The 27,205-nt window shown below is 37.5% G+C and overlaps 1 protein-coding gene across 2 annotated transcripts in view; it reads right to left on the reverse strand.

Annotated features, from left to right (window-relative positions):
* Positions 1-23,428, reverse strand: part of LOC306856156 (glucocorticoid receptor-like) — a 66,703-nt gene extending 43,275 nt beyond the window's left edge. The window contains exons 1-2 of one of the 2 annotated variants that reach the window (XM_079395205.1): positions 22,755-23,428; positions 20,731-21,740 (exon numbers count right to left, since the gene is read on the reverse strand). In XM_079395205.1, coding sequence (XP_079251331.1) covers positions 20,731-21,731 — 1,001 coding nt within the window. In that variant the 5' untranslated portion in view covers positions 21,732-21,740; positions 22,755-23,428. The remainder of the gene's footprint in view (positions 1-20,730; positions 21,741-22,754) is intronic. The other variant, XM_079395206.1, reaches the window with a different exon arrangement.
* Positions 23,429-27,205: the final 3,777 nt, after the last annotated feature.

Here is a 27,205-nt window from a genome sequence, read left to right on the forward strand (position 1 = left end):
GATTTTCTCATCATCACCTCATCAGTGTATTGAACAAAATACAGATTTCAGTACTTTAATAGGTTGGTATGTTAAGATTATATCAATTAAATAAATTACGGTATCGAACTGTAAATTTAAGTTACAACCGTAAAACCTAAAACGTTGCTACTGTATTTTTAACGGTAGAATTCTGGCAACCACAGCTGCCAGTTTTTTACCGTAAATTTTACTGATTTTTTTTTACAGTGTGGGAACATTTCAGTTGCATTGCTGTCTATGCAGGGTCAGAAAGCTCTCAGATTTCAGCAAACATATCTTAATTTGTGCTCTGAGGATGAACAAAGGTCTTACAGGTTTGGAACAACATGAGCGAAGTAATGACAGAATTTAGATTTTTTTTGGGGGGGGGGGTGAATCCCTTAAACTTTTAATTTCACTTAAAGAGATTTTAGAAGAAGTTTGCACAACTTGATCCCCCTGAGGGGCCCTGTCATTTCTACTGAAACTGAAAACAAAACTAGAAAACCTAGAACGTACAAGTATCTGTTTGTACTGTAAAGAAACAAAGTACTTCACCACCATTTGTGGTTTACTTGTGTCTTTTATTGACATTTTTTTATATGCCAGCTGTGAACAACCAGAGCATCAGCAATCCCAAGCAGCCCACGTGGAATGACCTCAAGAAGGGCAGTAAAATGCAGGAAGTCTATGTCCTCAGCTGCCCTGAAAGAGGCTGGAAGCATTTACACACCTGTAATCAATGTGTTTGTACAGGCACAACAACAGGCTGATAAACCTAGAAATGCCATTAATGAGCCATTGCAACATTCCACCTCTGAGAAACTTCGAAATTTGAAGTCTTCATTGGATCTTCAACTGACAGGTCAGTGCGACAGGAAATGGAAAAGAGGCCACCTCAACAGAGGATGCCACTGAAACTACAAGCTGCACCGCTTTTCATGTGTGCATAGCATGCTTTTACATCCACCCACCATCTCGCCCATGAGGTACTGACGCTCAAATGAAACCAAAAGCAAAGAAAAAGCTTCTGCTAAAACAAGAACAGTTACTATAAACGAACATTGTCACAGTTCATTGTAATCTGAGGGCTGTTTCATAAAAGACGCTCAGAAAAGCGGGGATTGAAGTCCAAAACCTGACTTGAAATAACCTAACAAATCAATCGGGACTAAATAGGTTTCATAAACGACAATTCAAATTCACGCAATCTGACTAATTCGATCCAGGTTCAATGAGTCAGGATAATTTGATGTGCACGCTTATTCTTAAGCAGCCCTTAATGTCGATCATGGACCAAATCGGTCCACCATGGCAAACAGTGAATATATTTGTGCTGTTTAATACATTTGAGACGTTGTGTTTTCCTCCGTGCATAACTGACACGTCAAAGTTATATTTTTCATCTGTAAATGTTAGAAAGTCATGCAAATATATCCATTTTGCTGTCAGGAGCGAGGCTGGCGCTGCTGCGCACTACACAGATGGAGCAGAATGGAATAATAGCTCAAGAATTCTGAATAAAATACACATTCTGTGAAAATATTTGTTGTTGGAGATTAAATGTGACACGTAGAATTTTAATCCTACATATAAGTGTATTTTTATGATAGCAGTAACTGTAAATCAAATGTAAGCTGGCTCAGCTTAGCCTGGTTGTTAGCCTGCTCTGGAGCATATTTTTAACACAACTGCATTTGTATTTAACATGAACAGAGTTTAATATAGAAATCAAATAAAGAAAATTATCACTAACTTTGGTCAGGGGTGAGTTTAAGCACTTAAAAAAAAAAATCACGGTCTACACTGTGAATTATGTCTCTTACTTTACATCATACATAGATCTGCACGTTTTTGTTTATGATGAGAGAATTTGCGAGAGTGCAGAATTCAGTCAGCAAGCGCACACATTGAACAAAACTCCAGCGTTTCAGCGATGAATAATCTGATCGCTTCTGATTGGTTATTGCACTCTTAAGCTCAACAGAATTGTGACTGGTTATAATGCGCAGTGCTGTAAAAACATGCACAAAGAAATATGACAAAACATGAGCAGATCTAAATGCAATGCCGCAACTAGAGCTGTCAAACGATTAATCCAAAATAAAAGATTTTGTTTACATAATGTGTGTGTGTGATGTGTATATTTATTATGTATACATTAAAAGTGGGGTAAGTGATTTCTGGAAGCCAACCTTGATATTTGAAATCACCAAAACAAACACACCCCTACACCAAAAGGGTCTCGCCCCTATTTTGATAGCTCCGCCCCGCACATACATAGCATACGCAAACGAGGCAATGATTAGTTCTGTGAAACAAAGCAAAACCAATGTTAAACAGTGATACCGGTGCGACAAAATACTATAAAAGTCATTATAATCAGTGATGCTGTCTACACTGGATGCTGCGCTGCGCGGCGCGACAAATCCCCGACAGAAAAATATTGCCGCATTCTATTTATGACGTGCTGACACAAATTTCAAATGATTTTCAACGGTCGCTTTATTGCATCCAGTGTAGGCAGACTTTAGCTGTTGTCCGTTGTAGACACGGTGTTACTCACATTTCGGGAAGAACCAAAGCAACCTCGGCGTCTGATCGCAGTGCTTCCGCTCCTTGAGTTCTCTCCAGCGCTTGAAAGCTGATCCGATATTTACACATTCCGCAGAGGTTTTCCTCTTTTGTTTTTATCTGTCATCTCTATGTTTCTGTCGCTCGGCTCATGAGTAGACACGCCCCTTACTGCTGATTGGCTACAAGTTTGTTTTGGGACTCGGCCCCGACTCAGTTTTCTAAAGTGTTTTTGAAAAATCACATACCCCACCTTTAACACACACAAATGCATGTATACATTTCAGAAAAATATGTTATGTTCATATATATTTAAATTATATGAATATTTTCAAAATATATACTGTACGTGTGTATTATATAAACAATAAATACACACTGTACACACACACTTTTATTTTGGATGAGATTAATTGTGATTAATCGTACCCCAACCCTTTTCATTTTATTTTCCCTTTATTCTTTATAGATTTTGTTCGATTTTGAGCAGGCAAGTTTGCCCCAAGAAAGTCTTCAAAACATTAATAAAAGACATCAATTATAATTAATTAATTCAAGTCTTCTAAAGAGACCAGATCGCGTTATACGATGAACAGATTAAATTTAGGAGTATATTCACATATAAACACTGACCGCCACACATACTGTTCTTGAAGCACATTAAATATGGTCAACGGCAGCTGAAGCGTATTCGCTGGACACGTTGTTTGGAGAAGTATGGAACACTCTCACACTTCAGTTGTACCCTTTCTGCATCCTGAAAGCTTTGGTTTCCATGGGGACTAATTGCATGTAAAAATAGCAACTAGTACAATTCTCCTTTTGTGTTCTACACAAGCAATAAAGTCATGTGGGTTTGAAAAGACATGAGGGTGTGTAAATGATGAAAAATTGTGTAAATCTATTCCTTACATTCCAACTATTTCTTTAATGATGTGTTCTGTAGTCACGTTTCTGTGAGGCATCCCAGAGCTGCTAGAACTGCAGAAACAAACAGACCACAGCAATGAGAAGAATCATGTGATAGTCCAGTCCAGCCCCAGAGGGAACATACAATTTAAATAAGTCAAGATGTCTATCAACCCTCTGCTGCTTATATAGATAATTGAATCTTACTCTTCACACTGAGTGAAAAAAACACTGCAAAAGCATTAAGACTGACTTTGAACTCAATTTAACAAAGTTAGCAGCTGTGCAACGTTAATGGCAAAGACATTATTTCATTGTCAACAGTAAAAGCAAAGGAAATTAAAACAATCATAACATAATTAGTCATGTTTACTAAGGCGAGCATCACTATTAATATTACTCAGACTTCGGGTTAGAGATCTGAGCATCACCTAACAACCACCTAGAACACCCTAGCAACTGTGCCCTGACAACCACCCAGAGGACCCTAGCATGACTGCAGTGAGTTTTTTGCATGGGCAAACATCACTCACGTCTTCAGCAAATGCTAAAATCTGACAGAAATGCACTGCCCTACAAAAAGCAGGTTCAAATTCATAGTCAGAGCTCTCAAGTCAAGTCTCTCTCTTAAGAAAAAGCTATTTGTTCATTAAATAAAAATAATAAAATAATAAATAAATTCCCCCCTGCTGTACCGAAACCATAACGTCAAAACCAAGGTACATACCGAACTGTCATGTTTGTGTACCGTTACAGCCCTAAAAATTTAATTTTATATAAAATTTATGAATAAATTTAATTTGAGAGAAACTACCATCAAATCCACACTGAAACTCAAAGATGTCCTGTTTTCAGGAAGAACAACAAAAAAAGGAATTTAGATCAATGAAAGCCTGAACAGGACAAGGAAGCAATGTGAAATAATCTCTAGCATGAAATACTTCAAAATAGTGGAATACTTTCCAGGTTGCACACAATTGGGTCACAGAAGATGTGATGTAATATTTCTTGTCATTGTATTGCATTTAACAGGATGTAGTCATGTAGGGTTGGGTACCGAACTCTGTACTTTTAAGGGTACGGACTGAATTGCATCGGTACTACAGAGTACCGATTCACATTAAATCATTCGGTACCAAATTTCGGTACTTGAGAACGCATTTGAGCACATACGAGAGACAGAGAGACCCTGTGACATGATGTCCCTGCAACTCTTTAAAACACAACACAGGACAAACCAAATGTTCTGAAGTGTGCTTACATTTCTAGGGTCATATGGTTTCTGCGAAAACGCGGACAGGATGGCGGAGTCCATTCATAAAAATGGAATTTACTCTATAGCGCAGAATGCAACGGAATTTATCGATTTTTGGATGAATAGAAGAAGGTCTGTTACTTAATTCGAATCGCGATATAAACTAGTGTATGTGAACGCAAAAAGACGTAAAACAAAACAAAAATATATATTTAGGGAATGAACAGTCAATTCATCTGACCTATCAAATATATGTTTGCACATTTAGTATTCAAATGTTTTATCTATTAAAACCTCAACGACACAGATGAAGGCGGCGATAAACTTTAAAACCGAGTGCAAGTCTGCATGTTTGAAAATGATCTGCTGTCTGGTTTGTGGTCTTGTGTGGTACATTCACAGCAGCCTCGTTCCCACTGAATTAATTATGATTTCTGATATATGGGGCGATTGAGTTTTGCAGACTGCTGGGTAGAGCGTCTAGCTGAGGAAAACTTGATTAACTGATCTCCCTGCAATTGTTTCTAAGAACCAGTGAAGAGGTGGAAAGAGCCTTAGATAACCAACAACGATAAAGTGCAAACGCAAGTTTTTTTGTTTGTTTTTTTAACCCTCTGGGGTTGGCTGTCTAGCCGGCGAGACAAGCTAATTTTTTTTCTTATCAGTGCAAAAGACACTAAAAATACTGGTAATTTTGGTCACAAATAAGTGTTATGCATTAATCGAAACTGTTAAGTATCTACTTTTTTTGTGTACACTCACGATTACAACAAAACTTTGTGGTTTTGGAAAAAAAAAAGAAAACAAACAGGGTGCGCTCTTTGTCTTCTCTGTCTCTGCGAACTGCTTTTAAAAACATGTCATTAAAATGTCGCGTGTAACTGGGAGTTATCTCTATAGAAAGCTTGAAGTGTCTGCTTTTAACCACCAAGGGCTCAGTAGATGTGAAAGATGGAAACATATGCATGACTGAAAGCTTTCGGCAGAATTTACAAATCATATGAGTTACACAAACTTTGTGGATCTTGGAGACGGCAAAAAGATGCCATGTGTGGAGAGTTTCTCTCTCTTTTATTCATTCATTTATTTAATCGATACAAAATGGAGCATCTTAATTTCCCCCCAATTTCAGCTGATTTTTTTATCCTTTCTTTGTTTGTCAAACCAATGGCAGATGGGAAGAATGTTCAAGAAAAAGGAAATGTAGACAAATCAACCCAAGGAAAAGCAATTTTACATGAAAAAAAGTAAAAACAAGAATTGCAAACCTACACTAATTTCAGTTCACTGTCTTACCATTTGAATGCAGCATGTCAATGTGGTTTGAAAACCCAGTCTGAAATAGGAGTAGAAAAATCAATTGTGCATCAAAAACAAGATAAATACACTGCAGCAACTTCATTATCAATAAGAACAGTCCCACGTACGGTCAATGCGTATCGTCATGTAAAACAGATTGAGGTTGTAGTGTGGCATTCATGGGAATTTCACACCAGCTAGAGTGGTGACCACATAAAAGCCCAGAACAGACAGGAAGTCATCATAGGTAAACATGAACGTTCACAAGACCCTGATCTTCAGCATGACAACAGATGCATCGGTGAAGACCTACATTAAAATCAATAACTGGGGCTTCTACACTTGGTAGCTCCACAGTTGTTTACAGCCAATTCATTTGTGATTTTTTTTTTTTTTTTTCTGTTTGTATCCTCCACATAATTGTGTTTTCTCTCTCTCCCTCTTCAATCTGTAAAATGATTATACTTTATATAATGGATATATCTCATCTTACCATAAACTTGTGCTTTAAACAAGCTTAACTTTTAAAACAATTTCACATTTTTGCTTCTGTTTTAAGGATGTTTAAAACTTGTAACAGATTATTAATTAAGAAAAGTATTATTAGTTATTTTAATACATTTATATTTTTATTTTTGCAGTTTAATGTAAATTTGATCAATGATCATTCATGCTATAAATCTATTTTTAAATCATTCATATATATATTAGTGCTGTTAATCGATTTAAAAAAAATTAATTAAATCACAAATTTTTCTGAAATTAATCACGATTAATCCCACCTAACATTAAAGTTTTTAAATATACTTTTATATTGCAATAATTTCACATTCAATCTTCAAATTAATGTACAAACAACAAATACAGTATATTTTTTCAATATTTGTTTAATGGCATCTTTATTTTTATGACTGAAGGCCAGTATCACTGATACCAATTAATAATGATTTCCCTATAAAAATGTTTCCCCCTAATATTTCCCCATTGACTATAGTAATTAAACATTACATTATAATTAAGAGCTATCAATTTTAACATTTACTAGACTTTAAAAATCACTTCTAATTTAAGTGAACTTAAAACAATCTTCACATAAACCCATTATAATAAATGTCATATTTATCTACCTGTGCCCCTCAGCAGAAATATACAGAAATTGAATAAAGTTATCAAACACTAAAGTCTAAACTAATAACAGATAAATCTTTTTTTCTTTTGTTCTTGATGAACAGACATCAGAGCAGCTGGTTATTTGGTTGTTTTTGGCTGCTATTTCTTTAAGAGCTGCTGCTACTGAACATGACGCGGATGTGACACGCATCGTATTTTCTCCCAACTCTACCTTTTCTGACCCATTTCAGTCTCTTCTAATGAGCTGATGAGTTGAATCGGGTGTGTTAGATGAGGAGACAGTGCTGGGATGCTCCAGGACAGTTTTTAAAAACCATTTCAGAGACATGTTCTTAATGTAACTCATATATAACGTATTACATGCATGCACAGGTTTATGGCAGCTTTAATCGCCTTTTTGGTAACTTCATGACTTAACTGATCACGACATTGCATGCTCGTACTTTCACGATTTGATCTGAAATGATACAGGCTATGCGCACGCCGGCACTTTTGTGCGTGTATTGAAGAGCACGCGCTGCGAGCACAGTACAGTTTCCGCTCTCGTTTGACTCGCGCCTGACACTGAAGTGAATCTATTACAGAACAGCATTTCCTAAGTGCGTTATCTTATCTTAACTACAGATAGGAAAGGGGTATTACAGAAACCTCCTAAGGCCGTGTTCACACTTGGCGTCTTTTTCGAAGCTGCCGGCGTCTGTTTTACATTATAATCCTATGGAGTAAACCGTGTTTTCAAAAAAGTCCTGAGCGCTTTTTAAAACGCCACCGCCGGCGTCTTTTTTTGCAGCTCAGAGCGTTTTTTCGAGTTGAAAAAAGTTCAACTTTTCTGAAAAAAACGCCCTACGTCAAGCGCCTTTTTGACAGTTGACCAATGACAAGCGAGTAGCGAGATCTGTCGTTTCCATAACAACAAGAAGAAAAATGGAGAAGGTGCCGCAAACCGTGCATCATCCAACCGGAGCTCCTGGACTAAATTGTTGTAAGCACCATATTGGTTTCTTCCTCGTATAATGTCGTGCACCCACAAACGTCGTTGTGAATCGGCATTTTCTTTCCCGTTAACTTCAAAAGTCAACGCAAGAGCCAACTTTTTACTCTTTCTTGACATTTCTGCAGTACACAGCACTAGGCTACTGTTGCAGCTGTTGCTATGGCAACAAAAGACGCTCTCGGCTGCTATTTGTAACAGACGCTGCCAGCTTTGTTTTTCATTAAAAAAAACGCTCTTGTCAACTTTTTCTAGTCAAAAAAGACGCCAAGTGTGAACACGGCCTAACTTGACAAAAAAAACCTAAAAACTTTAGGACAACCCCACAGCCGTCCTAACTTCAAAATGATTTGAAAGCTAATGGAAAAAACGCTTACAACTGTGCTGTCCGACAATAGTACTACATTTATTAATAGTTGAAAATGAAGAACGAAGATGTTTAATGGTAGAAAGACTCTTAGAGGACCCTGAAGATGTGTTATATTCTGATGACAAAACACAGACTGCCGCACAACATATTACAGTTAGCCCAGGATCTGCAACCAGCATTATAGAGACCAACCAGAGTGTCACGAAGCATCACTGGTGGAAGTGCAAGTAACTAATGCCTTACATTTTTTTTGCAAAAGGAGCTTTTCAAGGTGAAGTAGCTTCTATTATTTATTTTATCTCATCAGAAGTGTTGGTTGCTTGGTAACAGACCTGAGAGTGGATTGTTGAGCTTGATTATGCCATTTAAGATTTCCTAACTAGAGATAAGATACAATTTTGTAAGATAGGGTAAGAACCCGAAATCAAGTTAAGATTTGCTTCTGTGGTACGAATTTGCGAAAAATCCTAATTGAACTTTCTGTAATATGCCCCCTTGTCAAGAAAAAAAAGAGACAGAATTAGCAGTTATGAGTGGGATGGCCAACCCTAAGCCCCGCCCCTGCGTTAACAGCGTTAAATAATTTTAACGCGTTAAACTGAAAAAATTAATCACCTGTGTTAACGCGCTAATTTTGACAGCACTAATATATATATATATATATATATATATATATATATATATATATATATATATATATATATATATATATATATATATATATATACACACACATCAAAACTGATAAGAGGAAATCTGCTTGGTGGCTCGTTTGAAGCAGTTTCATTTTTTTTAACAAAGAAAAAAAAAAGTAATTACTTTTTTCTTTTCAGTCAAAGATGTGCTTTTTATATGCAATTTAGTTTCTATTTTGATGCAAATAGAGGAAAACTAATTTGCAGAGATATCTCATTTAGCGTTGAGAAAAAGCGAAGTGTAATTAGGTGCTGAATGTCATTCTCTGCATTCAGAGGTCAAGCACGACAGAAACATTCATGAAGATCACTGCAGCGGTGCAAAATGACTGAAATTCACCTTTAACTGGACACGACGGAACCTTGAAAATAATTCCATGTGACAGAAGACACAAAATAAGCAGAGGCCTGAAAGACAAGTGGATGGGGAGCAAGAGAAATAACATTCTGTGTGATGGAGACCGATTTAGTTAGTTGCTGGTTAACAGACCCTTTTTAGTTGGCTGCCAGTGTACTTCGTGCGAGGACAAGTCAGCTCTGAATTAAGATCAAATCAATCAGAACATATCAGATGTACATTACAGGCCCTGAGAGATTTTACTTTAAATGGTTGTACATTAAAAGGCAATAAAAGACATAAAAGCCTGCAATGGAGCATGTCCTACTAACAGCTTTTTCTTTATACATCCAATAATTCTGTCATTCTACATCATCAGGAGTGGCCCCAAGCAAAATATAAAAAAAATTAGATTTCTATTAAGGCTTTGCAAAATGTTCCAATTGCTTTACATTCTTGTGACTTCAATGTACAAATACTTTATGGTTCCAACTAGTTCTTTTAAATAATATCCTTACATATCACACTGGAAATATACTGGCTATCAGCCACACTGTTCTCTAGATACTGATAGATTCTTTAATAAATATGCTTTGGGGAGAGAAAAAAAAAAACTGTGAGCATACTATGCCATGCCTTAAATATCAAGTTTGTTAGAAAGAGTCTTATTTGTCATTTTGATTATAAGGCAGCATTTTGTGTTTTTATATAAAAGGTTTACTGAACCATTTTTTCCAAGAAAGAAATTCTAAAAGTTTCATTTGTTAAATTAACCTCTTAAGAGTTTGATCTTAGATTATTTGATCTAATCCAGTCCAAATAATAGTATCCTTCCTTTCTCTGCAAGAAAATGTTTTCTCTAGCACAGCCGTATCCTGCTGCACATTTCCTCAGGAGCAGAGGACATCTGTCTAAGCACTAATCTTTAGGCTGGGTTTAAATCTGGTAAAAAACCACAGCTTGTGTATATAGCAGTCACCCACAATCCAATGTGTGAACAGCTGAAAAAACACAATGAATTTGCAGTGAAAGGCGCTGAAGAGCCCATGAGATGTCCAGAGGACTCAGCTACTGCCTTCTGCAGACTGGAATAACTCAGCACCCAAGAGCAAATCCAACCCAAGCTCCTAGAAAACTCAAAACAAAAAGAGAGAGGCGAGGAATTCACCAAGCTTGAGGGTGAAGCTGCAACTTTATTCCAGCTGGCTCCAGGCCCACTTACAGTACAGCTCGACCCCTCCTCCTGTGATATTGAGGTGAGGGCAGATGCTTCTGCTGGAGCCAGGAAATCAGGCCAAGGATTCCCACTTGAAGAGCAGAGCAAGAACCAAGGTCTTAAAGGAACAGTTCACCCACAAAATGACAATTCAACATTTGCGATCATTTTCAATCAAAACCCATGTGACTTTGTCTCGTTCGTGAAAAATGAGTGTTGAATTTTAGATGAATATCTTGGCTATTCATTTGCATAAGATTGTTTTACCAAATTTTCCAAAAGTCAGAATTTTATTTAAAATCGAAATCTTTTGTAACGATACACACTACTGTTCAAAAGTCTGGGGTTAATATTTTTCTTTCTTTCTTTTTTGAAGGAAATTAATATTTTGATAAAGACTAACTGAATTGATTTCTTTAAACTTTTGAACTCATTTATTTTCTAACAATATAAAGGCTTTACTATTTCAAATAAATGCTGTTCTTTTTTCAAAGAATCCTGAAAAAGTATTACAGGTTCCAAAAACATCAAGCAGCACAACAGTTTCTAACATTAATAATAAATCAGCATATTAGAATGATTTCTGAAGGATTATATGACACTGAAGACTGGTGTAATGATGCTGAAAATTCAGCTATGCATCACAGGAATAAATTATATTTTAATGTATATTAAAATAGAAAACCATTATTTTAAATTGCAATAATATTTCACTGTTTTACAGTTTTGTTTTTTTATCAAATAAATGCAGCCTTGATGAGCATGATACTTTAAAAAAAAACACACACACAAAAAAAACTTTTGTACGCCAGTGTATGTATGCTTAAAATCTGTAATTTTTTTTTATTTATGCATTTATTTATGTTTTTGTTTTTTACTTCACAGCCCCAGTCCTGTTTCACTTCATTTTAATTTCTGGGTGAAGGACTTTGTTCACTTTATTTTAGATGAGACATAGACTGCACAATTGCAGATGTTTACATGCTAGCAATACGCATGGCTCTACTGATGTCCCTGTTCTTACTGAATAAGTACAGCGTTGCATTAACAGAGTGAGGCAGGCAGTCAAAAATGGATGCATGTTTACTGGTGGCACCACTGTGACCCACATTCCACTGAAAACTGTACTATTTCCCTTTGTCATTTTCTACTGTACAATAGGTTTCTTTGAAAAGCGCTGTTCATCAAACAATCTGTTCCTTGCAATACGCGTCGCAGAAAACTTTTGACCCACATCTGCTGCGTTTTAACCCCTATTATCACAGGATCGCGTACAAATTTGCAGCACTATTCAGCTTCAAACAGGATATGCATCATTACAACATAAATACTGAAGCTAATGTTTCTTCCTTTAACACTTTAAAAGGAGAAAACATAATACACATATATATATATATATTATCCAGATGGCCGGTGATCTATTCTAAGAACCAACGCCAGATTACAAATGATGAGGGCAGACAGCCAGTAGTATATCAAGAACAGCAGACAGAACTCAGACTCACACAACAATATTTTAAAATAATATCAAGCAGGCAACTCCTTTTAAATTAAAATAATCTGTTAAGCATGTATTATTATGTGTGGAAAAAAATTACGGTATATTAAAAAAAAAAAAAAAAAAAAACAAAACACCAGAATTGAACAAAAAAACTATACTTTTTTTTTCAGATTGTAAAATGTCAGAAATGAATGAGTAATGAATCAATTTTTCCCCTTAGCAGTTAGACCGTTAAACTACATCATATATACAGTCTTGGCTTACTGGTCTTAGTGCTCACGCAGCCCTGCGAGTTTGAATATGGCTTGGAACATTTTCTGATCTTATTTCCCCATCATTTATTGTCTTCTCTCCACAGTTTCTATGCAACAGCAATGAAAAAAAAAAAAGTAAAAAAACAACAACAACAACAGCAAAACCGACAGCACTACTGTCAATGAAGAACATTACTTGAAAATTACCATGAAAATCATTTCTGTACTTTCCCTTGCAAGGCAAAATAATACCACAAATTTCATAGTTATATCACGATTAGTTCAACTGCAGGAGAAACGTAAGAGTGTGCTTGAAGGTGTGAAGCCGAAACTTTAGAAGAAACACCAATTATTCACTTTTATGCAACCATTTGGCTGACTCAGTTATTCCAAACTGGAGCAGCGTTCAGTGGAATGAGTCTTGTTTTCAATCAGAAATACTCCTCAGTTTATGGAGACATCTGCTTTCCACACAGGCAAGCCTCTTATACACTGGATTATAGGACCAGATTATATCATTATAATCCTTTGAGCTGTGATAAATAATGAAATGAGAGACGCAAATACTATATAAATATTAACAAACATTCATTTTTGCAGCATGCAAAAAAATCTGAAAATCAAATGACGATTCTAAATAAAACATTCTAGAAATGTACTGGAGCAAAAGACACTAGAGGCTGACCTATTTGTAATTAATAAAACCATCAAAAATCGGCACTTGATTTGCACATAATGGCTTTTCCCATGGGTGGCATTGAAGGGCTCAAAAGTATGACCGCACCCTCTAGAACTGAAATTGTTATGTCACGTGACTCAACACACAGCCAGACACACACAACTGAGAGTCATTAAACAGAAGAAACAAGCTCTACATGCGATCACACATACTGTAGATCAGTGGTCGGCAACAGGCGGTCCGCGGGCCACAATAATATCTGGCCCGCAGACAGATTATTTTAATAGCGGCTGGTTCTGAAATAGATCTGTCATGACAGCAAGTTACTCACGAGTATGTGAGTGGCGCGCGAGTGGAGCGGTGTGATTTTAAATGGAGGGAAGAGCTGATTTTATAAAAGTCGTGGTTTTCACTCGCTCCAAGAGCGCTCCGTCACGGGAACAATTCATGCCAACGGCCTGTAATATAACTGCATATTCAGCAAGAATTCACATGTTAAACATATTTAGCTAGCTTGATAGAGAAGGATCACTCAAATCAGAAAGAATGTGAAGGCTGATAGTTCTCAAGCAATTAGTTTGTTCCTTTTAGATACTGAATATTTTCAGTTGAATGCATGATTTAAACAAGTAGCTACTACAACACTTATTCACACGCAATCGCTCTCTCAATGCAATTACAATCTTTCAGTGCTACTTCATCTGTATCCGATTTCGAATGAGCAGAAATCTGTAAGAAATGCATCGATCCGTAGGTAAAATAACAATTTTCATCACAAACAAGAATTGCACTGCAAAAAGCAGCAATTATATCTTTTAATGCTGACAACCATGTTTGTCATGTGGTAGGAAAAAATAGTTTGCACACTAGTGGTCCAATAAGCCACTTTGAAACTCTCTTGTTATTTTATTTTTGAATATACGTTATGAACAGAGCTGTGATATTTCAAACATACTGAAATACTTTAGACGGGGACTCGGGGAGCAAAGGTGGAGCGGTGTTTCTGATATCAGTGAGAGCAGAGTGGAGCGGGAGCAGGAAATGGTGAACCCGGAGCGGAGCTGTAGCGTAGTGATTATTAAATGCTTGGAGCGCAGAGAGGAAATTGTTGCTGCTCCACTCCGCTCACATACTCTGACGGACACCGCCACAAATGTGGCTTTTTCATAATGACTGTCCTACTGCACGATTTAAACACAGGTCACTACCACTTACAAAAGACACTGTAACAGTCTGTCAGGCATTTCTAGTTGCATTTTTTATCAATTAATTTCTTAAAATTATCCTTTGACTATGTTCTTGGCAAAAAACAATTTGGCCCGATGCCAAACTTACTTGCAGACCCCTGCTGTAGATGTTATACAAGTGTAGATAACTTTTCAGGAAATATCTATTTTAGTCTTACCACCAGAGTTAAGGCCAAAGTATACTTCGGCCATCCACATACACGCACCGTCTGCATTACGTCATTAGGAAGGCCCGTCCGCGTGCAGGCAATTTTTTAAGACAACAGGGTGAATGTTGAGACATCGCAAGTCAAGTAGGTGGTACTGTGCAAGTGTCGAGCTCGTCCATCCGCACTCATCCACGATTGAATATACTTTGAAAGCCGTGCGCGAGAGAAATTCGGTTCTATCATTTTTCCTGAACAGTTCTTCTCACAAAACCAAATTAATTTCAAACAAAAATTTGATAAGAACAGAGTGGAAATTATTAGCAACACCAACATAACAGTAAAGCTAATGTTTTCTGTTAGTTTAAGCACAAACTAAGAAAAGTAATACCAAACTTTAACGTGGCAATAATTAAGACCAAACTGAATATGGTGCATGTCGGCAATGTTTTCTTAGCGGGGGCGGGGCCTGGTGGAGGTGGGGCTTAGGTAGACGATATTATCGGATATCGCGATATTATCGATAAGATATTTTTGACATATCGCCCAGCCCTAAAGGAGAGAAGCCAAATCTTTTCCCCCCTAACAGAAATTTTGCCTTTTAAATTTGAATATAATTCGAATATTGATAATATTTTAGAACAAAATTCGAATTTAGTTTTTTCAGCCAATTTGACAGCCCTAATTTACAGTAAGTTTCAATAAGCACCTCTGTAGTTATTTTCTCCAGCTAACTAATAAGAGATTTTTGTGATACTGTAAATGGTATTTAATTAATAAACTGATTTTAAAACGTTTTGTCTTGTATTGGTAAATGCAAACATTTTCTCTAATGTACTATTCCCTGTGAGTCCTATAGGATTCCTAGAATCAACTATCCTTCTCAATTAATTATTATCAGATGTGGAAAAATCATTTACATTGATCTACTTCTAAATATTTATTAATTAGATTTCCAACAGCTATAAACTACTGCTTGACTCTTTTGCAGAGGACTTAGACTGTCCTTTCCAAAGAACTTTTCCAACTGGGCTGAATTAACATCCAAATTAAATGCAGTCAGAGACCACTGTGTTCCTGCAATGTTGAAGTGAACTAAAGTAACAAACACACCGGTATGTTGCCCACAGCAAAGAGAGCAGAACGGACCGGTATGGACAAGATATTTCTTTCGGCTGCTGGAAATTCCACTGATTCTCAGATCACACAACAAGTTGAAACAAACCCGAGATAGGAGACGTTGGCATTAAAGATTATCAAAGGTGTGATTTAGGAAACAACCAAAGTTAACAAATCTAAGTCAAGCATTACTCACTGGTGCTTATTTTTCAAAACTAGGCTCATTTTCTACCTGTACTGAGTGTACATTAAAGGACTGCTGTACTAATTTCTAACCATGAGATGTTTCAAAAATATTCAGTTAATAATAAATTACTATTACTGTTTTTGAAATACTATTATTAGAGACTTTTGTTAGCTTTGAAGCCATTTTCTAATTAATTTTTTTTTTACTTTACTTAAATATGACTAATGTTATTTAGTAATTGTTTTGAATTTAGCAGGAGAAAGCAACTGGTTTGTCTCTAAGGTCCACAAGAGAGCGCAATCAGTAAATATAAATTAAATCAAGCACTGCATTAAACTGTTTATTCACAGCAATGAAATAGCAAGAGTGTCTGTTAAGAAAAGTGCATTTCAACTATTCGAAGCAAAACAGCATTCATAGTCACAGTGTAATGCAAAATTTGTACAAAAGTGCATGTAGGCTCTCAAGCCAGTTTTTGTAATGTCAAGTCATATATGTATGAGAAAAAGACTTCAATAAACACAAGCACTGTCAGTGAATCTGCCAGCAAATCTGACTTCAATGTTCCAGAAATCAAAGTGCCATACTGCACTTTTAAGGGTCTGTTCAAACAGAAACCAGAATACATTTTTGCATTTAAAAAGCAGGGCAGTTTAAGGACTTTTTTTTACTTGGAGTGTGCAAGCAGAGTGGTCAAATTCATGTTTACACTGAAAAACATTTACACTTTTTATTTAAATTTTACAAATATTGTACATTTTAATTTTAAAACCCTAAAATGTACAGTCTTTCTCTTCCATGAGAAAAAATAATAATAATTATAATAATAATTATATACAAATACACACTCTCTGTGAAATCCAGGCTAAAGTCTCAAAATCTAATTATGAGATAACAAGCATCAAAGTATGATTTCAACCATTAAAGGGGACCTATTATGCAAAAATCACTTTTATAAGGTGTTTGAATACAGTTGTGTGGCCGCAGTGTGAGAAAACAACCAGCCTATAATGGTAAAACTCCACCCTCTCATATATTTAGAAACTAAAAAAAAATCATAAACAGTCTCTCAGAACGAGCAGTTTCAGATTCTTCCTCTGTTCACGTCACCGAGGGGAAAAAGTCCCACCCATTTGTAACGCTGCCCTATAAGCATAAACAGCCCTGAGTGAGAAGCTGTGGTGCTCGTCATTACTCATAACTTGCTGCATCTGCTGGAGATATACAATGTCAGCGCCAAAGAGGCATTTCAAGTGTTGTGTTTTGGGATGCACCAACGAACATAGGGGTCTCCATAGACTCCCTCCATCTGAGCGAGTCGATCGCTTCAGTTTGTTGAGCTCATAATCACGAGTGGGACTTATAAAGTTGTTATAGCATGCCATGCACCATGAGATCAGCTATGTTGTCATTTTTTATTATACGCATCAATTTTTACAAAGCTCATCATTCTGAGAAGCGAGGCGTGCTCTGATTGGCCAGCTATCCAGTGCGTTGTGTTTGGCCGAATACCTAAAGCGTGAGACGGAAATATACGCCCCTCACCACATAGTGATGGCGTTTCCCGGCGCGATGAGACTAAAACAATAAAACCCATTATAAACGAGGCATTGTTGCATCCAGCATTTGTGATCGGAGAAACAACAAACACTACTCTACACAGCTCAAAACTCTCATTTGAATCGTCAGTAGCAGAAACATACTTACAGGCTGTGAGTCAGAAGCGCCAGACTGTCCTTGCAAAGTTGGAATTGCCCCACTTTATAGAAACAGCCTTTGTGTACAGCCAGCATTGTAGGCTACTCTTTCCCAGGTTCAGGAAATAGTCCTCCATAAATTGCGCCGCACACACTCGAATATTTGTGTTGTACTGCTCTGGAACAGTGTTGTAAATTCAACAACCACTGATGCACAACTTAACCACTTTAAGCCCAAACAAAGTAATTTCGCTTTCACAGCGTCTCCAGGACATGGTGCCGGCAGCAGCAACAATACTACAGCGAGAATAAAAATCATGCCCTCTTTCTTTGTGTAAACATTTGGGCGGTGTTATGAAAATCTCCCCACATCGTGACGTAGACGTGGGGGCGTGTTTGAATGAGTCGTTTTAGGGGGGCGTGGACAAGTCTTAACTTTTATAAAGAATCTCTTTGGTTATAAGACTTTAGTCTTTGCAACTTCAAGGATCTTATCTATGCACAATCAGCTTGTAATACTCCAAAGAGAAAAAAAACTTGAAAATCGCATCATGTGACCCCTTTAAATCAGCATACTCAAATACAGCGCGTTTTGGCTCATACCCTAAAAGTGGTAATTTTAACAAGCTATAAAAAATTATCTGTCGGGTTTTTTGAGCTAAAACTTCACATACACACTCTGGGGATAGAGACTTATTTTATCTTGTAAAAAGCATAATAGGTCACCTTTAATGTCACTGTGATTTCAATCTTTGACATGGCCTTCCTCACTCGATATTAAAGATATCAAGGTTACATTTTCCCAGAATGTTCTTTACCTTATGAAGAATGACTTTATGTAGAAAATAGTAAATCTCAAAAAATAAATAAAAGACTTTAGCTGGGTTTTCACAGACATGGTCACAAATGTGTGTGTTTGTATATATATATATATATATATATATATATATATATATATATATATATATATATATTAAAAATTTAAAAAATAAGAAATAAATACTGATGACTTATCTGCACTCAGGGAAGGAAAATTAAAAGCTATTGGCTATTTTTTCTAACATTGCTGGTCGTATCATTAGGAAATATGCCAAAACCAGTAAAAAAAAAAAAAAAATACACCAGCAATAGGGGCCTTTAAGCATTTTACGTACGTGTGTTTAAAAAAAAAAAAAACTAAGTTGCATAGTGAAAAATTATTTATTTTTCTTATCTGAACTGTTACATGTAAATGAGAATTTATGCAATGTTTGATTTATCATCAGAATCTACAAATTAAGATCCCAACTAAATAACTTCTTACAAATTATTATTTTTTAATAATTAAATGAATGACATCTAAACACACACACATATACATATATATATATATATATATATATATGAAAAGTAGATTTAGCATTTCCTGAACAAAATACTAGGGCTTGGGCACTGAAAGAATATTATGGTTTTGTATCTGTGTAAATGAAATTCCAGATTAGAGTCGTTTTGCTGTTATCACAGTCAACATTTCTTGTTTTCTGTTACTGTGCATAAAACGTGCAGTGTAAAGAGAGCTATAAATGGCTAAATATGCAAGGAAGATGACCAATATTTCAATACACAACTGGTGCAATAAAGAAAAACAAGCAAAAATGGCACACCTAAGTTTGAATGTAACTGTTTAAACTGAATTGACTGCATTGCAGTCAAAAATTATAACCAGAATGTTTGAGGAATAATACAGTGCTCCAATGTAAACGCTGTAAACATACCTAAGACAAAAATGAGTCAGGTGAAATTTCAAGTGACTATCACTGATACGTTTCCCCTAACACAGCACTAAAGCTTCCAAGTTGGTTTAGCGCGAGAAACATGCTGACCTAAATATCTTTAACTTGGCTCTCTGAGTAGACCGCCAGATTAACATTCAGCCATCAGGATAAAGTTTAAAGGTTTCTCGTGCGCAAACGAGACTGGCACGGCGGATCAAGTTGGAAAGGAAAACTATAACAAAACATCAAATAACAAGTGAGTCACAATTTCACACTTTACCGTGACACGTACAAATCAGAAACATGTACAAAAGCATAACTGCGAGGTCATTAAAAGTCCACATCTTTCAGGATCTCCCAGAGTGTATAAACTCATAACTCAGTCTAGAAGGATGGCTTAAAACACCATCCATTCATTTCATCACAAAACCTAACTCCAAGTAGGAAAGTAATATTGGTCAAGAGTCAAGACCATGGACACACTTTATATTATTTCCAGTACTCAAGGAATTTTGAGCCATAATGACTCATAACTTCTAGTCCTTTCCACACTCAATAATCGCATCAGCAAAAGCAACAGTGGTCGATGCTGTTATTGATGCTTAGAGCCTCCTGAAACCAGACCCAGAGAGAAGCGCATGTGTGCTGTTCTGGGCCGAAGGGAGCTCCATCAGGCCCATGTGTTTGCTCCTGGGAGAAGAGGCGGACCAACACACACGCTCTGTTAAAACTCATTAAAGCTGCAAACAACAGCTACATTAAACATAATAAAGTTATGAGAAGTTTTCATGGTCAGATTTTCAAAAAATACTACAGCGCTAATGGGTCTGGAATACAGAATCCACTCCACATTGCCATCAGGATTCCCTGACCGACACTTGACTGGATGAGGATCAAAGTTACTCTCACAAAAATGATAACCTGTGAAATATTTTACAGCTGAGAGTAACTACAAAGTGTATTTTTACTATAAAAACTTCAAAAATGTTTAAAATTGTATTTCTTTTCAAGCATGGAAATCCTCCCTGGGAGTTTTAAAGGTTTGCACGGTTGCATTTTGCCGATATGCCCCTTATGGGGAAAGATTTCCCATAATGGCCACAATTTCACACAATTTCATCAGCTGATTAAATATTTCACAACTCGGCATGAATTCAAAATTTGCATTTCCTTCAGAAAATATTGCATTCATTTCCTTTACTTTTTCAGGCCTGAAAAACATGATTTTAATATTCCCAGAAGTTTTGTCCCGAATATGCAAAGTAAAGTGCACTACTTCAGCCTCCTTTCATTTTACAGCAAATTATTCACTATTTATCAATTTCATCGATCGTGATCATCATCAAGCTTTTTTTAAGATCATTCCTACCTGCTGAACGGATAGGTGGACGGAAGTACAGTCTCATTGGCTCTCTGCATCCCAAACGGATCTGCATATCCATTTTCTCGAACCCAGCCGTCACTTAAGGTGGGTAGAGGAGGAAACAGGCCAAAAGGAGGTTTCTGATCTGGCAAATTCACAGCTGAGTTGGCTCCATAGTGGTATCCCTGTCCACCCATATCTCCCATCCCTGACATCTGACAGTAGCTCCGCCTCTCATTCTCCTGTTTGATGACACCCGGTGTACACAGCTGGATAAAGTCTGGGTCTTTCTCTGTCTTTATGACCGGCATGTTGACACTGGCTTCCACCATCTGCTGCCGTTTCCCCGTGCCGTTCACATTAGCACAGGCTGCACTGTTGCCAGTGACAACAGGGCTGGTATCCTTCAGCAAGTTGCTCTCTCCCAGCAAGGCATTATCCACTGCGAATGAGGAGAGAAAGGCAGCCTCGTCGGCGACATAAAACTCATTCAGGTCAGATAGGGAGTCAGGTAAGTCCAGATCCTGAAGGATGTCAATGGCGTTGTCTCCAATCGCTCTCTCGTTACCGTCCATTTCCTTACCCGGATGGCCGTAGGATGGAAAGTCCAGTCTATCTTTCTCCATGGGGGAAAACTCCTCCATTTTCATTGTAAAAGTATCAGGGGCCTGGATGCCAGAACCACGATTCAAGTCTGCGATGCTCTCATCCAACAGCGAAAAGTTCTCCCCAACGCTGAGGGGCTCTTTTATCTTTTGCTGGTGCTGCATTCTGAAAGGTTTAAATTCCTTAACATCTGGTTCTTGTGTGTCACGTCCCATTAAGGATGGGTCTGCCATAGAGAGGTTTCTTTGAGCGTCACTACCGCTCAGTCCATTCGAGAAATCTTTTGACGTGTTTAAAGCAGACACACTGACACCAATATCAGGCACGAGGCCTCTCTCGATACATTCCCCGAAAGTTAAATTCTCAGCATTGTTACTGCTGCGCTTTAATCCACGATCCATTTCTCAGTCCTGTAGTATAGACAGAAACATATTTAACATTAAATTTTGTTCATATTAACAAAGAAATTACATTGTCAAATGGAGTAAAATAGTTACATTACACTTAGGTTTAAATAAGACAGGGGTAAACAAAGACTAGATTAAAAGTCAAATATAATTTGAGCCAAAGCCTCCAACATTATTTTCTGGTGAAAATATTACAGATTCAGACTTTTAATGTCGTAAGTCTCGACAGAACTCCCACCAGAAGTTCGTAATTGAATGAAATAATATGACATGAAACTACATTTCTATACACATGCCCACACAAAAGCTCTCTTGGGGTGATATAATGAATGGGTTTTGCAGATTTCGAAGACTTTTAAGCCAAACAACCATTCACGATAACCCTTGCACGAGCATTTGTTTTTGTTTTTTACTTCCGTCAACTTATTTGAATCAATAGTCTGCATTACGAGCTAATAAATTCTGTTTTATAAAAACTACTGCAACGCATTCAAACTCAACCCACAAAATGGAGCTTGACGAGGCGATTGTTTGCTCAGATAACGAAGGCTTGAGGCGCGTCGAGACATTAAAACTCGTACAAATCCTCCAAATGCATTAGTCGATGCACCGAGTGCTGCCTGTCGGTCGAGCTCAGCTACTGCGTCCACAATGAACTTCAGTCTGACAAACCGCTTAATATACACTAAAGCTCGCTAAATCAATATAAATGTTAAACAGAACTTGAATATCGCTTAAATGATTTAACGAGAACCGAAAACAAGTCTGAGGACATGGTTTAAACCTCAAGTGCCATGGAGTGTCCAAATGACGCAAAATGATAAGGCAGCAGGAGAAGCTTTGAAACATAACTTAAAGCTACAGCAGCAGCTATATGGGTCACCATTAGAAACGTCAAGGTATATACTAGTTAAAAAAAGAAAAGAAAAAAAAAACATGGTATGCAGTTGCAAAAATGCATTCTGCATTCGCAACGCATGGAAAGCAAATGACCCCAAGTACATGAGGCAGACTTACCTTTACAAGATTTATGACGAAAAATGCATTTCTATACACGTCCAAAGCTGTTTGGGGGTTTAGATGGTGCCCGCGATAGTTTGTCATTGAACTTCCCGCATGGTCAATACATTTTAGCAGACGACACAGTGTTTCAAGAGCAGGCAGTCGCAAAAACAACTCAGGAAAAAAAAATGCACCGTAACGACGACGCATTGAAGTCGTGTCACGAAATAAACTTAACCGCGCGCTGTTTATTCGTCTTCTGCGGTCGAGCGGAGTATCGCCAGCATTACATAAGCTGCTTGTCAAACTCCCGACAGCCCGTGATCTACCCGTCAAAAAGCTTCTGCTAGCTTCAACACGGTAAACGCCCCTCCGACAGAAACTCAGTACAAGTTACCCTTCAGCCATGCGAATGCAAAACACAATAACAGAAGGATAAACCCCGCGCGAGATCCACAAACGAGCTGACGGAGACGCTAATGTCAAAAGTGTCACCGAACATATAAATACCGCTTCGGTCGAAACAGAGACGGTCAATACTCGCTCGTGTCATTCCCTCGGAGTCATTTCAAACCGACGACACCGTATACAGTCTGTCAACAGCGAATATAACCCGTTGTTGTACTTTAGAGTACGATAAGACGGCTCGTGCGCATCTAGCTAATGCACATAGCTAACGCGAGCGCTGCAACTTTCCTGCATCATAACGCAACTTTTGTATGCGCCTCGCAGCGAACTGAAGAAACACTGTATACAAATATCTCAAGGCAGAGATGTATGCGGGGAACACACGAGTCCACGGAGAGCTGAAGACTGCAAGAAAGAGGCATTCAGAATGGCGCAGTTCAGTCCGTAAATAAAGGGGCAAAGGGCACATTCACAGGATAAAACCCGAAATAAAAGCCAGTGGAGGAAGAATACGGTTATTCCCGTCTCTAGCTGAGGATAAAACGAGTAACAACTGTCCAGAATTGCATCATATCCGCTAATTCTGCTCAATAAAGATAAATTAGAAACGTGAGACTTTAGACTGTTGTTGAGTAAAGAGAGCGACATGCGCACGAGGGGTCAGAGTAATGTCAATATTCGTATTTACACTAGCGTTTAGAACTGTTAACATAGTGCATACTGGATATGTTGTATTTAGAGGCTATTAGCTATAACAAACTATTAAGTCCAGTAAATGTGCGACTGCAAAATAGGCATTGAGCTACAGTTTATGTCAATTTTCCAGGTTGCTGAGGTAGCCTGTGTTATATTTCGGTTATACTATAAAAGTGGTTTTGTTTTAGAGTTCAAATTTTAAATTGGACACCTGGTGACAGCAGCTAGCCTACCAGAATAGCTTAACATTAGCCTACTAAGTGTCCTAAAAATGAAATATTGGGCAATGTAAAGCTATTACAGTAGCATAGGCTGAAATAAATTGTATAAACAATTTTAAATACATAAAACAGCCGCAGTGTGATTTACTAACCTATACGCGATAAACATTTTATTTTGCATTAAATATTACCCATTTTACCAAGTTACAAATTTGTGTCAAATTATTGTGTAGATTACTGGATGCATAGATTTGCCAATAAGACCATTTTGCTTAATTATAGCCTACCCGATCAGTAATTTTGTATTTAATTTTTTATTGAAGTGTTATTTTATAAAAGATAAAATGGTGAGATATAAGCTTAATATGAGCTTAATATATTATTGCTAGAAATAAATCAATAACAAAAAACAAAACAAAAAAACGCAGTGGCAGTAGCTACAGGTGTTTGCTCAAAAGCTACAGCAATGTTCAGAAAGACATGCTACCGTACTATTTCTGTAGCATATGCTATGTATAGTGTGCGCTGTTACCACATTTCCTGTATGCTGGTGATCTGTCTATTTGTCAAAATAAGCAGTTCAAAACCGAGCATAAAGCATGGATAATGTATCCCACAATGTTCTCACTCTGACCCTTCATTTACGGTGTGATGACTGAACCATTGCATATTTATTTACTTTCAATTACCCATCATACAGGAAATGGAGGGTCAAGTTGAGAGCATTGCATTGTGATATAACAGTATCCTATGCCGTGTGTGTTTATTGTATACGGTGTTAGGTAATTTGAACATATGCATATTGTTAAAAAAATCCATAATATGTACTGTAGCAATAGTAAAAACAGTATGGCAGTATGAAAATTTCATATTTACTTACACTTGGATGTCTTACTGTCACTTGGCTAATAATGTGCCCTCCTGTATTTTCATATATTGACTATATCTGATGAGACAAAGGTATAGGTTGCCATAGAATGTCATGTTGTTGTTTTTTGCCAAGTAAGCAGTCATGTACGTCTCTTTCCTGACATCTTCCAGCACTGACAGATTCGCATACTCCAATATAAAAGGTGTAATGCTCGGGTAAAGATGGCAGAGTCTGAGGTAGAGAAGATAGGAAGGTGTTCTAAGCTGTTTGGGAGTGAGAAACGAGGCAGATTCACTCCCCCATCCAAACAAGTTCATTATGGGGTGACGGGTGTGGCGTGGGCATGTAGATGTTTAATTATGCCAGTGGAGAAAAAAGCATACAAACCATCTCCAGGGGCCAACTAGAAGAAATCACACTGTTCTTTCACTCTGTAAAGTAGCAACAGGGAACACAGAGCCTCCAGGTTGTTGTGTGAGATTGTGTGGTCATTATTGATCCACCAATACCCTTCCCTCTGTCTCTAACTGCAGTCATGGGTCATGATTAAAAAACACATGCCACTTTAAAAATTCTGCAGATTTAGGCAGGCTGCTATTCAATAACTCTAAAATGGTCTTCAGTAGAGGATTGATTGAGTGCTGTAGAAAGAAATATATTTTCCAGATGTCTCAGGAATAGTTCACCCAAAAATGATAATATTAACCTTCATGCATTTCCAAGTCAAGTAAATATTATTTGTATAGCGCTTTTAACAATGCAAATTGTGTCAAAGCAACTTTATATTGACTTGATATAAAGCTGGGTGGCTTTATATCAGCTTTACAGTATTTAGACGGGGAAATAGTTTGTCGAAATAGTGTCATGCTCCTCTGACCAGACAAAATCAGCAGTTTAAATTTAGGCTAAAGCAGAATCAGATTGTGCAAAGGACTCATCTGGTTCCTGTGGTCTTGTCTCGATGGCCGTCTTGGAGACAGGGTCTTCACTGGGGATCAGTCTGTGGGGCTCATCTAGGTGTCCTGGCTGTAGAGGTCATCTCTAGTTGCTGATCCACCATCTGATCTGGATACAGTCTGGATCTGGGTGGCTACGGTGACCTCGGAATAAGAAAGTGTTTCTAATATTAGCATAGATGCCATTCTTCTAACAATGTAACAAGTACATCAGGTGTTTTTGGAAGTGTCCCTGGTTCCGGTTGACCTAATTAATGCAGCCTAACAATCCTTTAACTGATTTGAATTATAGAAATACGATAGTGTATTAGGTGTAAGACAGGTTAAAGAGATGGGTCTTTAATCTAGATTTAAACTGCTTCCCGAACAGTGTTAGGTAGATTGTTCCAGAGTTTGGGCGCTAAAGAGGAAAACGATCTCCCGCCCGCAGTTGATTTTGATATTCTAGGTATTATCAAATGGCCAGAGTTTTGAGATCGCAGCGGACGTGAAGGACTATAATGCGATAAGAGCTCACTCAAATACTGAGGTGCCAAACCATTCAGGGCTTTATAGGTAACTAGCAAGATCTTAAAATGTATACAATGTTTAATAGGGAGCCAGTGCAGTGTTGACAGAACCAGGCTAATGTGGTCATACTTCCTGGTTCTAGTAAGAACTCTAGCTGCTGCATTTTGAACCAACTGGAGTTTGTTTATTAAACGTGAAGAGCAACCACCCAATAAAGCATTACACTAATCTAGCCTCGAGGTCATGAATGCATGAATTAATGTTTCTGCATTTGACCTAGGTTGTAATTTAGATATATTTTTAAGATGGAAAAATGCAGTTTTACAAATGCTAGAAACATGTTTTTCGAAGGAAAGATTGCTATAAAAAAGTATCCCTAGGTTCCTAACTGATGACGAAGAATTTACAGAGCAGCCATCAAGTATTAGACAGTGATCTAGGTTATTATATGCAAACGTTTTTGGTCCAATAATTAACACCTCTGTTTTTTCAGAATTTAGCAGTAAGAAATTGCTAGTCATCCAGTTTTTGATATCAACTATACATTCCGTTAGTTTCGCAAATTGGTAAGTTTCATCATGTCACGAAGAAATATAGAGCTGGGTATCATCAGCATAACAGTGAAAGCTAACACCATGTTTCCTAATGATATGAAAGTGAGAAAGTGAAGTGACATTTGGCCAAGTATGGTAATTCCATACTCGGAATTAGTGCTCTGCATTTAACCCATCCAACACACCCGGAGCAGTCGGCAGCCATTTATGCTGCGGCGCCCGGGGAGCAGTTGGGGGTTCGGTGCCTTGC

The sequence above is a fragment of the Barbus barbus genome, assembly GCF_936440315.1.
Source record: "Barbus barbus genome assembly, chromosome: 36".
Classification (NCBI taxonomy): domain Eukaryota; kingdom Metazoa; phylum Chordata; class Actinopteri; order Cypriniformes; family Cyprinidae; genus Barbus; species Barbus barbus.